Source organism: Manihot esculenta, chromosome 1 (genome assembly GCF_001659605.2).
Source record: "Manihot esculenta cultivar AM560-2 chromosome 1, M.esculenta_v8, whole genome shotgun sequence".
NCBI lineage: Eukaryota > Viridiplantae > Streptophyta > Magnoliopsida > Malpighiales > Euphorbiaceae > Manihot > Manihot esculenta.
The window spans coordinates 3,579,556-3,592,888 of NC_035161.2; the positions used below are offsets into that span (position 1 = coordinate 3,579,556).

General features: G+C 32.9%; 1 protein-coding gene across 3 annotated transcripts; it reads right to left on the reverse strand.

Annotated features, from left to right (window-relative positions):
• Positions 1–751: 751 nt before the first annotated feature.
• On the reverse strand, positions 752–12,392 carry LOC110625529 (carbon catabolite repressor protein 4 homolog 5). 3 transcript variants are annotated; one of them, XM_021771157.2, is made up of 14 exons: positions 11,955–12,388; positions 11,283–11,446; positions 10,439–10,504; positions 10,298–10,350; positions 9,823–9,904; positions 8,290–8,336; positions 7,908–7,995; positions 3,547–3,639; positions 3,401–3,433; positions 3,122–3,219; positions 2,508–2,640; positions 1,532–1,617; positions 1,366–1,450; positions 752–1,002 (listed from the first exon to the last, which is right to left on the reverse strand). In XM_021771157.2, exons 1-14 carry the CDS (start codon positions 12,274–12,276, stop codon positions 934–936), a joined length of 1,419 nt encoding a protein of 472 aa, XP_021626849.1. In that variant the 5' UTR covers positions 12,277–12,388; the 3' UTR covers positions 752–933. The 3 variants fall into 3 exon arrangements, with proteins under 3 accessions (XP_021626849.1, XP_021626858.1, XP_043809738.1); XM_021771166.2 differs by lacking the exon at positions 3,401–3,433 and having other exon boundaries at positions 11,955–12,392; XM_043953803.1 differs by lacking the exons at positions 3,401–3,433; positions 3,547–3,639 and having other exon boundaries at positions 11,955–12,392.
• Between the last annotated feature and the right edge of the window lie 941 nt (positions 12,393–13,333).

Genomic DNA, 13,333 nt, shown 5'->3' on the forward strand with positions numbered 1-13,333 from the left:
CTATCACTAACTTTTTTACTTTTATCTTCTTTTGAAAAAACTATATTATATTTAATTATTCAGTATTTTTCATATATTTTAAGTAAAAATATTATATTATATTATTGATATTTGATATTATTTTAAAATTTAAATGTGAGACTTATTAATTTAATATAAATAATATAATAAATTATATTTTAGTCTTTAAATTTTGACATGATTAATGAATAAATTCCTTTATTTTTAAAACTAAACACTTAGATATCTTAAAATTTGTTAAAAATAAAAGATAAATAATTTAAATTGCATAAACACCCATCAAAACGCTTATTCTATTTATCCTCTTCATCTTCTTCTGCCTACATCACATTTTCTTATGTTACGTGAAGTTGAGGAAGCATTGAACCATCCATATTTATCAAGTCTTCATGAGATCAAGGAACCCACTTGTCTGTCTCCTTTTATTTTTGATTTTGAGCAAATTTCGTTAAACGAAGGAGACATAAAGGAGAGCTTATATTTGTAAAATCTTTGAACTTCAACCCAGATGCCATGCTTGAGTAATATTCACCGGCATTTATTTATTCTTTTGTCCATTATTTGATTTCTTTTGAAAAACTCACTTTGCAGTATATATGTGATGAAGTTCTCAGTAACCAAAGAAGTTAGGGAGATGGGTTCTCTTCTCATTTATATGAGGGTGGAATGAGATTTTGTTCATGGTTTATTAAGGATTCTTGGATTCAGTGTATTTGACAATCCAGCACGCTTTAAACATTAATTCTGTGGGTTCTTATTAGAGAGTTGCAGAGCCTATCACAAAAGGTAGCAGCTAATTATCTAAAATATAATTAAATTAATAAACTTTGGATGCCCAAAAATTTAAAAAAAAGAAGCTGAACAGTTTATGATGTCTGCATTCCTGCGAAGGACTTGAATTTGGTTGAAGACTCAGGTTCTGTTCTCTTTGTCTGCAAAGGCTAGTTCACATACAAGAGCAAGATGATCACTTCCCCATTTCTGCAAAATGACAGAAATTGTTTAAGGATGCACAGAATCTAAAATTTAGCAAGATAATTCTATAATAATGAGTTATTATCCATGTAATAAAAATGTATTTTGGGATAAAAATTATGTATGTCAGATCAGATGAAGAACATAAATTTGTTAATAACAAAATCAGAAAAGACAATAAGAAGAATAGCATTAATCATGGCCAAATTCTGACAAGGAATCAATTACACAGGCTGCAATTTTTTGTGCTTAGAACAGAAAAAACATATCTGGTTGTTAGGTCATTCAGATTTGTTGAAAGCACCAATAAAACATCAGAAATTCAAAAGAAAAATATCAACAGAATTCATTTATGAAAATCTATGGCACCTCATTAGGAAGCCCTGCACATCTTCTCAAAATATCAACGGGTAAGGTTTCAAGAACTCTGACAGGAATGAGTTCCTCTGTGTGCCTGCGTCAATTAATGAAATCAGCACTAAAAAAATTTTGCCACCAAATGCATTTTGCATGTTAATATGTGTAAGCATACTACCAAATGTAATCCACAGTTCCCATAAACTTGGAGTGGTATGATGTCGCTAATGGTTCTCCATAATTGTCTCTTGATCTATGACTTCCCTGAAGAAGTTGACCGTGTTAAATTAAACAAGAGAGACAAAATCAAAATCACTAGTTTTTAACTACAAAAAAAGAATAAATTCTTAAATTGATCCAAACGAATATAGACAGCAGGTCATGCCTAAATTGTAACCTATTTTTCAGTATCATAAAAAGGACTACAAGGTATAGGGCTTGTTTAGTTTAATTGTTAGATATAGTTGATAGCCGATAACTCGTTGGTGACTGATAATTGTTTGCTAATTGCAGCTAAAACATTCAAAGCATTTGATAAATAAGGTTTCGTTGTTACTGCTTATATATGATTTATTTATTATTAAAATACACATTAAATTAATAATTTATCATATAGTCTTTAAAAGATTTAAAAATATGATTATTAATAAAATAAATTTTATTTTTTATGCATGATATTTATTTTATAATTATAAATACTTTATTAATACATATAGAAATTTATGTTAATATGAAAAATTGATAATTAATATATACTAAAAAGGGTAATCTGATCTAAATAAAATATAAAGTTTCATTAGCTATTAGCGTATGAGAAAAAACTCAAATTAAAACTGATTGAAAAAGTAATTAATAAGCTACCTATCAGTTATCAGCTACCCATTTTTAAGATTTACCAATTACAATTTAGCTATTTGGGAGCTAATCAGTTATAAGCTGGATCAAAAGGGTAAACCAAACGCTCTCGTAGTCATATGTTTGACAACCCTTGTTAGACAAGGGCATCCATATCGAATCTAGTTAGTAATAATAAGTTTAAGGTGCGTATAACATATATATATATATATATATATCTAAAGCAGTTGCAAATCTAAGCATACCAAGAATATTAGATCTCAAAAAACGTTAAATCCATAGATACATCATAAACTTACTGGAATCCCAAGATATGCACTACAGAGCTTTAATTGGTGACGGAGATGAGTGACTTCTTTGCTGCCAGTAGCAAGAATTAATTCTTCATCGCTCCATACATGCATTAATGGCCTTAAGTTGGACATGCTATTTCTGCATCCAAAAAAACCGTGGTTAAATTGAGTCACACAACCTTCTGCAATCTGATACTGCAGATGGTAATTTAAGGGGTACCAGAAACACCATAATTTATCAGGTGTAGGGGCCTTAAAGATAGTCTCATTTTTAAGCCTTCAACAAAGGATCATTCCCCCTTTCTATATCTCTCTCACTCCCTCTCCTCTTTAGGTTAAAAACATGCCAGTCTTGGTGATAGATAGATGGGGAGAGAACATTGTTGAAATTGAACCCTAATGCTTATCCATAGACAGTTTCACCTTTATCACAAGCCTATGAGAGACAGTTTCACCTTTATCACAAGCCTATGAGAGACAGTTTCATCTTTATCTCTACCTAAGACATCAACAATTTAAAAATCTAATAATCAATATCCGAAAATAATTACAACTTTATTGATATTTTCGCAATAAACAAGCTTCAAAAATACTTTTAAAAAATTGTATGCATGTGTAACCTCTTCACATTCTCATCCTGGGATCTGAAATATTTGTGCTGTGGTCGGTATTCAAGCTGTCCAGAAATGTTTCTGCGGTCATGAACTAGGATGTCCAGCTACCAAAAGTCCAACCAACAAAAAAGGGGAAAAATGAATGGTCTTAGGTTAGTGCAAATCAAAGTGAACGCTGAAGAAAGGGGAAAAAATTCTATAATCTTGATAAGTGCAAATCATAACAAATGCTGAGGAAAAGTAAAAAATCTACAATTTTGATGTTAAACAATAAGAAAAGCTCACCTCAGACGAAGCCAAAAACTGGTATATGGCACTCTAACCATGAGAAGAGAGGGGGAAACAAAAGTTAAGAGATTGCTTGAGATTTATAGCAGAGAACGCAAATAATCTACAGCTATTCACTTAATAATTGCATTATAAGACTTCACCTGAGGAAGGCTATTTAAATCTCCACCAATTATAACAGGAATGCTGCCCCATTCTTGTGATAACTTGTAAGCTCTCTCAAGAAATAGCCGAACCTACATTAGAACATTAATGCATTGGTGATATTAGTGAAGATTTTTGGGAAAATTTTTTGATTTTATTCCAATTAAAATGATATTTTCAAAATTTGAGTATTTATATATAAAGAATTAACCTAAATTAGAAATATTTACAATAAGAATAAAAACCTATAATCAAGCCTAATTAGGATCCCAAAGATCTCAATCCTCCTGATTAGGAACTTTTTATGTTGATAATACTCCCCGCATAGATATCACACGTGTCCAACTTGCAAACTAAGGTATGATAGATCTTAATGCTGAGCCCTTTGATAAACACATCATCTAGCTGTTCATCGGAAGTTGCATAATCTAATTTCAAGACACTATTTATTAATTTCTCTTTAATAAAAGTGTCGGTCAATCTCTATACGCTTTGTTCGGTCATGTTGAACTGGATTGTGAGCGATAGCAGCTTTGTTGTCACAGTACAAGAGGAGTTTGTCCCTCTCCATCAGTTTCAATTCCTCCAACAATCTCTGCATCCATAGGAGTTCACAAACACCTTGTAGTGTCATTGCTCTATACTTCACCTCAGCACTTGATCAAACAACAACACTTTGATTTTTGCTTCTCCAAGTGACAAGTTTTCCTCCTACAAGTGTGCAATCACTAGTCGATCTCCTATCATCAAGGGATCTAGCCCAATGTGTACCTGTGAATGCGTGTATGAGGAGATGACAGTGTTTAGAGAATACGAGACCTTTTTAAGGAGCATACTTCAAGTAACGCAAAATGCAAAAAACAGCTTGCATATGAGATTTACGGGGATCATGTATAAACTGACTGACTAAGCTGACTGCATATGCTATGTCTGGTCGAGTATGCGAAAAATAAATCAATCTACCTATCAACCTCTAATATCTGCCAATATCCACTGATTCACCAATCCCTGCTTGTAGTTTGTGATTGCTCTCAATAGGAGTTTCTGTTGGTTTGTAGGTAACATACCAGTTTATTCTAAAATATACAGAATGTATTTTCTCTGAAAAATAAAGATTCACTTCTTTGATCTGACAACCTCGATTTTCAGGAAATATTGAAATTTTCCTAAATCATTAATTTCAAACTTATGAATCAAAAGCTTCTTCAGCCAAGTCATCTCTTCAGTGACATCCCCTATCATTACTATGTCATCATCAACATAAACTATGAGAAGAGTGATTTTACCTTTGTGATATCTGATAAATAAAGTATGGTCAGTATTGCTCTATTAATAACTAAAGGAAATCATAACTCGTGCTGAATTGATCAAACCAAGCTTTGGGTGACTGCTTCAACTCATACAAAGTCTGCTTTAACCTGCACATCTTTGTATTTTTTCATCAGCAAATCCATGAGGAGTTTTCATATATACTTCTTCCTCCAAGTCTCCATTGCATTTTTCGCATCAAATTGTTGTAGGTCCCAGTCAAGATTGGCAGCGCAAAATAGCAATACTCTGATTGAGTTCATTTTGGCAACAGGAGCAAATATCTCCTAGTCATTCACTCCATAGGTTTGAGTGTATCCCTTGGCAACTAGTTTGGCCTATCAACCTCTAAATCATCAATGAGCTCAAAGTTTAGAGATGACTCACCAGATGAAAAGAAGAAGATTCACGACACTGAGTAGACTGCACAATGGTTGTTTCTGCTTCTATTGTCTTTTCTTGAGTATCTCTTTAAATATGGTTTATCCAAATGCCCAATTATTATCTCTTCCTGATCACCATTAGTCTCCCCTTATAGTAGTCTCCTCTAGAATTACCTCTTCTCTCTCATTATTCTCCCAGAGGTGGAGTAGTACTGAAATAAGGTTCAGTCTCTCTAAATATAACATCCATACTACAAGGTATTTTCGAGATGCAAGGCGGTAACACTTGTAACCCTTCTGTATAGGAAAGTACCCAATAAACACACATTGAAGAGCTCTCGGATCGAGCTTTCCACCTATCCTAGTATGAATAAAACACATGCATCCAAATATCTTTGGTGGAACAATATAAGCATGTTTCCATTATAGTACCTCTAAAGGGCTTTTAAAGGTAAGAGCTTTGATAGACATTCTATTAATGAGATAAACTACAGCTAAAACTGCATTTTTTTAATAGGTTTTTGAAAGCTCCACAGTAAAAAAGGAGAAATCAAACTACTACTAACAGGTGCCTATTTTTTACTTTAGTAACACCATTTTGAACACTAGTGTAATCAGATAAGCAAAAAAACGTCCATCCATGTACTTTGTGCCATTATCAGTTCTTAAAACTTTTATCTTAGTCTCAAATTAAGTACAAACCATTTTGTGAAAAGATTGAAAGCAAGAAAACACATCATTCTTTGCTTTTATCAAATAAACCCAAGTCGTACGAGTGCAACAATCAATAAAAGTAACAAACCAACGATTACCAGATAGTAAGACCATTTGAGTAAGTCTCCAAACGTCAGAATGGATACGTCAAAATAGATAATCACAAAAGGGATCGTACTCCTATTGTTACTAGAAAGAAGAGATTCTTGTATGCTTATCATACTCACAAGTATCACAAACTAAAGAACCATATTGAGCCTTAAAAAATAAAATTTCTCTAAAACAAAGAAGGATGGGTGTCCTAACCATCGATGCCACTGTATGATTTCCTAGTTAACATCCTGATTTTTTCCAAAAAGAGCCTGAAGTGAATTCAAACCCAGATTCTCTCCTGATATATATAAGCTATTATGCAATCTACCATATTCAATCCTCTTCCTAGTTTAAAGTCCTGAATAACACAATAATTAAAAAAAAAAAAAAAAACTCAATTTTATAGTTAAGTGATTTGATAAAAAACACTGACAGATAAAAGATTAACAGGAAAATGAATAACATGGAGAATAGAGGATAGCTTAATATTGGAAGAACAAATAATCGATCTGGTTTCAAAAACGACAGTCTACCATATTCAATCCTCTTCCTAGTTTAAAGGTCCAGAATAACACAATGATTAGAAAAAAAAAACTCAATTTTACAGTTAAGTGATTTGGTAAAAACACTGACAGATAAAAGATTAACAGGAAAATGAAGAACATGGAGAACAGAGGATAGCTTAATATTGGAAGAACAAACAATCGATCTGGTTCCAGAGATGAGAATAAAAGAGCTATCGGCTATTCTGACTATGTCCTTTTGTAGAAATGGAAAGTAATTAAGGAAGTTGTTAGAGGAACCCATCATGTGTCTATTTGTATCATAATCAATAATCCATGAAGCAGTATCAAAAACACGTACATCACCTCTGTTAGTGCCTTACATTTTAAAGGAAAAAGGGCTAGCAACACAGAGGCAAAAACGATTAAGTTACTGTTAAAACACCTTGAAAAACCCAAAGGAGAATACGGTCACGGAACAGGACCAATCATAGTCGTGACATGCCGGAAAGGAGCGCTGATGGAAAAGGAAGTCGGAGGAAGGCTCACGCGCTGGCGCGTGGAAGGAGACACAAAAGCTGTGGCAGCGCATGAGGACACGTGCATGCTTGGAGCGGGGTCACGTTGCCAGGGATCCGCTAGAAATGTGATGGGCTTTCCTTCGAAACAGGTGGTGTGAAACAACTCCCTTCATATAGTCGCCTAGAAACTTGACTTATTAATTAATCCTAACTTTTTATATTAGATTTGAAACCTATACCAATTAAAGTGGCAAGATTTTGATACCATATTAAATTTGAGTCAGACTTAACTCACCCCAAAAGCTAATTCAAGGGAATGAGTGCCTAAGACCCTTATAAGAGGTTCATTACCCTTATCTCAAACCGACGTGGGATCCAACACATCCCTCGTGCCCAGAACTATACTGGAGCGTGACATATTTATGAGGGGCTCAACATCGCTCTGACACCACAAAGATTTTTTTATTCTATTTCAATATTTATACACACAATCAACCTAAATTAGAAATATTTACGATAAGAATAAAATCACTACAATCAAACTTAGTTAAGATCCCAAAGATCTCAATCCTCCTAATTAGGAACCTTTTATGTTGGTCAACAATTAAAAACATTATTATTGATAGGAAAGAAATTTTAGCATCATTTAAGTCACTAAGAGCCTCCTTTACATAAAATTGTCCCCAAATTAATCCATAAAAACGTAAAACGAGAAAAGGCACAAACCTGCATGCGTGTGTAGCATATACACAAAAAAGAATGCTTGCTACAGATTTTAGTGATCCAAAAGAGAATGTGGCCTGCTTTAGAAAAAGTGAAGCAGCAAAAAAGTGAATACCTGACCAAGCTTGATATCTCCACGGTTCGGGTTAAAAAGAACATGCACATTGCCAACCACTAATCTTCGACTTTGGGTAGCTGTTGCCCTGTCCATATGATTTATGATTTAATATTGTCATCAGCAAAATCATTTACATGATTTAAAGAACAAAAACAAAAGATAATTAGCACTGTCCCCCGAGAACAAAACAATTTTAAAAGTATGAAGGGACTGTTATTTTAAGAGAAGTTAACTCCTGAAATTAACAATGTTAATGCTTCATTTTTATCTTTACTTTGTCCTAATCATTATTCTTCTGATTCTGTATCAGATGTTGACATCCATGACACTCAAGAGCAAGATAACAGAATAGTATATACTGATAGACATTTGAACTTACTTTGATGATTGCTCACACAGGGCAGACAACATTTGATTTTCATTCATCTGCTTACATCAAGGTAAAAAAAAAAAAAAAAAAAAATGTGGCAAACATTAGAAGTTTAATTGCTAATGGAAATTATGGAACTCTACTACCGTCGAGTATTTTACTATTTAGTCTTTATGGTTTTGAAAAACTTATTAGTTGGTCCCTCAAATTTTTAAAAAGTCTACTAATTAGTCACTCCATATCAGGGACATTTTAGACTTTTTTGTAATATTTAATGACTAAAATTAACAAAGGGACTAATTAGTGTACCTTTTAAAATGTCAGAAATGTTTTAATTCATTTTTCAAAATAAAGGGACCAACTAGTGAGATTCCCTATAATATAGAGACTAAATAGTAAATTTCTCTAAATATAACACATAAATAATAAATGTAACATAAGAGAGAACATATTAAACAATGGATGCAGAAAAACCATAAAAAGGATGCAATAAACACAATCATGTGAAATGAGAAACATTAAATTACAAAAGTCAAGCAACATCTGTTGAATTCTCTATGTGCATTTCATTCTTTTGTACTTCCCAAATTTTTTGAACTACAATTCTTATGGAAAACTTTGAGGTAAGGGTTCAATGTATCTGTAGTATTATTATAAACCATGTGACCTTGAAAAAATCTCAACTGCTTGGGAGCAATTAACGAATAGACTAGAATTTTGAAATGCACATTGCATTTCTTATACTCATTATAGGTATCTGTGGTTTAAAATTTTCTTATATGTGCTTTTAATACAAATAATATTATTATTATAATATATAAAATAAAACACATATCCATCTAACAATTATATGAACAGACTCCAGAGGGAGAAAATGTTTAACTTCTAATATTAGAATTATATTGCTGTTACTAAATATATTTCTCATATTCAGTAGCTTATTTGACCGCAAAAAAAAAATATTCAGCAACTGAAAAGTAGATATAGAAAATTGTTTTACATACATGAAGTTCATATATTACAGTTTAGGTTAAATAACAATTTGAGATGAGGAAATATTTTATTTTGTTTTAATTGAAATGAAGGAGAGATGAGGAGATTAAGTTACTTATTCTAATGAACTGAAAAAGAAAATTTCTGAAAAGAAAATTTATCATATTCTTTGTTGTTACTCAGGAGAGCCATCAAAAGGATACATGGAGATGAAAATACCTTACAAGGAATAAACCTCTGAAATAAATAAGCAACAAAATAGACTCTTGAATGAATTTCCTGACAGTTGCCTAACTTTTGTAACTACTTGGCATGGGAATCCAATTCGTAAGTTAACAAGTTGTAGTCTTGAGTTATGTTTTTTATTGAATGCCTAACAATGAAATTGGCTACAAGAAAAAGAGGTGCTTCATCCAAGTTATAGAAACCTTCTTGCACATCTTTTTAAGAACTTAAAACAATCAAAAAAGGTAAAATAGCCAAAAAGGAAACCAGAAAAAAAAAGGGAAGAAAGTCAAATGGAAAAAGAAAATTCAACAATCTGCATACCTCTAAAACACAAAGTTGAGCAACATTGTTACGGAGGCCAAAACTCTGGAACTCTATATTTTCTTCATGCAAAAGGGTAAATCTGTATTAAAAATATGGCTAGCTAAAATTTAGACATGAATAGAAGAAAATTAAAATAGAAAAGTAATCAGCATTTACATTTATCACTAGAGAAAAACATGATGAAGAAACCCAAATTCAGGAAATGGTAACTTGCATCTATGAGAATTGAAAAAAAAATGCTCAATCAAACCATGCATCAGATCCATCAAATTGCCTTTGGACATTGAGTCCAACAGGAGAAGTGCAATAATTTTCATCTTCTGTATTAAACCTTGAAAATGGACATCAAACCAACAAGCAAGGACAAAACAATTATTCAAGAGAAATTTAGCGACAGCAAAAAAAAAGGCTATCAAGCAAATGCACAGTGACAGGAAATAGCATTTGAATTCATTGAATTCAAAGACCTTACAATGTGTCTTTCCAAAACATAGCGCAGCCATCATATGCTTCACCCGTGCGGGCCTGAAACGAACAGTAATAATTAAAACCAGGTTAATTAAAATTAATTGCTGATATGGAGAAGCTACATATGTACAACATTTCAGCATACCTTGTAAACTCCTCTATAGCCATCCTCTTGAAGAAAATAATCTAAATCATTGAAACGATCAACCTCCTAAAGCCAGAAAAGTGGATTATGAGAACACAACTCTAGATGGGAATCCGATATTTCTGATTCAATAAAAGAAATCCACAAGAACAGAGAAACACCAGGTACAACTTACAATCTGAACTTTTGGTTTTGGCAGAAAGGACTAGGATTTCAAGCAGGAATACCTCATTGAGATGAGAAAATATACTTGGGAAAGCAAGATGATTGAACATTTCAATTTTCAAAAGAATGAGAAAGAAAACAGTTAATTAAAAATATAACTCTAAAAGAAATGGAATTTATGTCAGAGAACTTTAGAACATCTAGATGTCTCTTTTTCCTTCAATCTTTTCATTTTTCTTAATCATCATCCTCAGTTGATGAGTGTGGCATGTTCACTCTGTGAAAAAATTTCCAGCCACACTTCAAAGTATAAACTATTTAAATTAAAAGTCATATGACCTTCAGGATGACAATATTATATGCACCAAAAACAAAATAAAATAACCAAACGCAAAAAGAGTGTATACAGATGTTATACACTTTGGTTTACTAAATTACATGCACATATCTAATGCTCCCTGATGTACCAAAAATTAGAGGCAGTGAATGCCTTTCTCAATGAAAAGTTACAAAGGTGCTAACAACAAAGAAAAGTTACAAAGGTGCTAAAAACAAACTGATATTCCCACAAACACTAAGAAACCTTTGACTTCAGATATAAACACATAGCATATCCATTCTTTAAATGCATCTATATAGGGAGATAATCTGCAATCCAAAACTAAAGCCAATAACCTGCCTGGAAACATAGGATGCCTGCATTATAATGATTGATCTCCTCACGTATGAGCTCTTTCCGCCTATCCCACTCTAAGAACTCAGGTGGGATTTTAGAATACAAATATTGGTGCTTTAATGCATTTTCAACACCAAGTACATTGTATGACACAACAACGACCCTATCTGCAGAGTGACAGAAACAAATTCAGGTACGGCAAAAGTACAGAAATATCATGACCTAGTTTAAAGTCTCAAGTAGGAATTGGTTGGTTTGATGGTAAAACTCATAGGCATGCAGATAAAACAGGATTGTTGAGTTTTAAGAGAATTAGATAGTATACATTGAACCTTTTTTAGATGGTAGATGATATTGATGAAAATACAGTGAAGGATACATTCTTAGAAATTGAACAACGATCAATGTAAACGGTCTCATATTTCAGCTTCAAACAAATTACATAATAAATTAAAAAAAATAAAGCAATGAAATATTTCCATATTTCCATTATAATGTTCACAAATTATAGCTTACAAAAATTTTCTAAATACTTTCTCATGACAAAACTGATGACTCAGACCAGTGAAAGAATCCGCACACGAAACTTCCAGCAAATGTATCAAATATTCCAACTCATACTAAAAGCACACTCAGATTAAGAAAAAAAAATTGTACGAAGCTAACTACTTGTACCTCTGTAAGCAGAGAAATCGTCGCCAGAGAAGACCCATCTACGATTACACTCACCAACACTCGAACTTCTCCTATGGTAATGCTTCCTATTACGCTTTAGAGAGGACGAAGCGTGAATTGGTCGAAACCTATTCGAAGTTGGCGAATTCGGATACAAGTTGTGGGGCTTAAGAGTTAGGGTTTCGGTCCTCAACACTAATTTTTGCCTCTTACTGTCAGTTTCGTGATCATGTCGCTCTGCGCCATCGAAATGCTTACGCTTTTTTCGAGAACTGGGACGGGAGTGTTTAGCCGGAGTCGCACGCCGTTTGCTTTCTCTCATGTTGCCACGAATTTCATTCAGCTGTGGCGCGTGCAGAAGTCTGGTGGCGGGACTGGCCGCAGAGGATTTATCAGCAGAGAGGAAAAGTGTATTCCATAAACAGCAAGTAAATAGGCCTCAAAATATAGTCCCGGCTGGCTCAGCCCTTAGAGAAATTTTAAGAGGCGGCCCATGTAACTTTGCTTATTAAACCAAGCTGTGTACTGTTTTTTTTTTTCTTTTTTCTTTTTAAAGAAAAATTATGAAATAAGTTCATTAGAACATTAAAAGGCAAAACGTCTATTTTGATTAAAAATACTATTTAATCCTAAAATTAATATTTAATATTAAAAATTATTATTTTATTATTTTTGAAAAAAATACTAATTTTATTCTAAATCAAAATATTTAAGTAATTGGGTTAAAAACTTAATTTTAAACAAAATTGAACAGCTTCTCAAAATTCATGGACCAAAAAAGACATTCTTTTTCTTATACGACTTTACATTAATTAGTATCAACGTATTTTCTTAGCCTAGTTAATTTATTTTAAAAAATGCTTTCGACTTTTAAAAATTCAAATAAAAATGTCAATAAATAGATATTTCTTGAAAATTTAAAATTATATAGTTGAATTATCCAAAATTTCCTAGGTTGTAATGCATTTGAAACTTCACAATGGGAAAAAAATTCCATAGCAAACAGTGCCTCTCATTGAAGCCCCAAGTTCACGTCCTGCCATGCCATGCAAATCAAATAGCTACCACGACAGGGATCGTTGAAAGCTACCGAAGGGGACCGCACACAAGAACTTTAAATTTGTATCGGAAATTATTGAAAATAGAGACAAAGGAGCAAATGGGTCTTACTCAAATTTCATCAACTCAGACACAGACTTCGATGGGACCCTTGATAATAATCCCAGAAGGCTCCACTGGGAGAATCCCTTCATTCTCCATCCAACCAATCAGAAATCAGAATTTAGGATTATGTTCAAATTTTTAGCCAATCATCACTAAGATAACAGTGATTCTTGGGTCCCAAAAGGGCAAAGCAAACCCTGTAAGAAACCCACCAC

What these genes read in the sequence shown, in the direction of transcription:
- LOC110625529 (XM_021771157.2), bottom strand. Translation starts at nt 12,276, where the DNA reads ATGAGAGAAAGCAAACGGCGTGCGACTCCGGCTAAACACTCCCGTCCC. An exon ending in CGATTTCTCTGCTTACAGAG is followed by an intron (nt 11,447 to 11,954) that starts GTACAAGTAGTT and finishes GTCACTCTGCAG; the next exon opens with ATAGGGTCGTTGTTGTGTCA. An exon ending in CTGTGTGAGCAATCATCAAA is followed by an intron (nt 7,996 to 8,289) that starts GTAAGTTCAAAT and finishes TCATATGGACAG; the next exon opens with GGCAACAGCTACCCAAAGTC.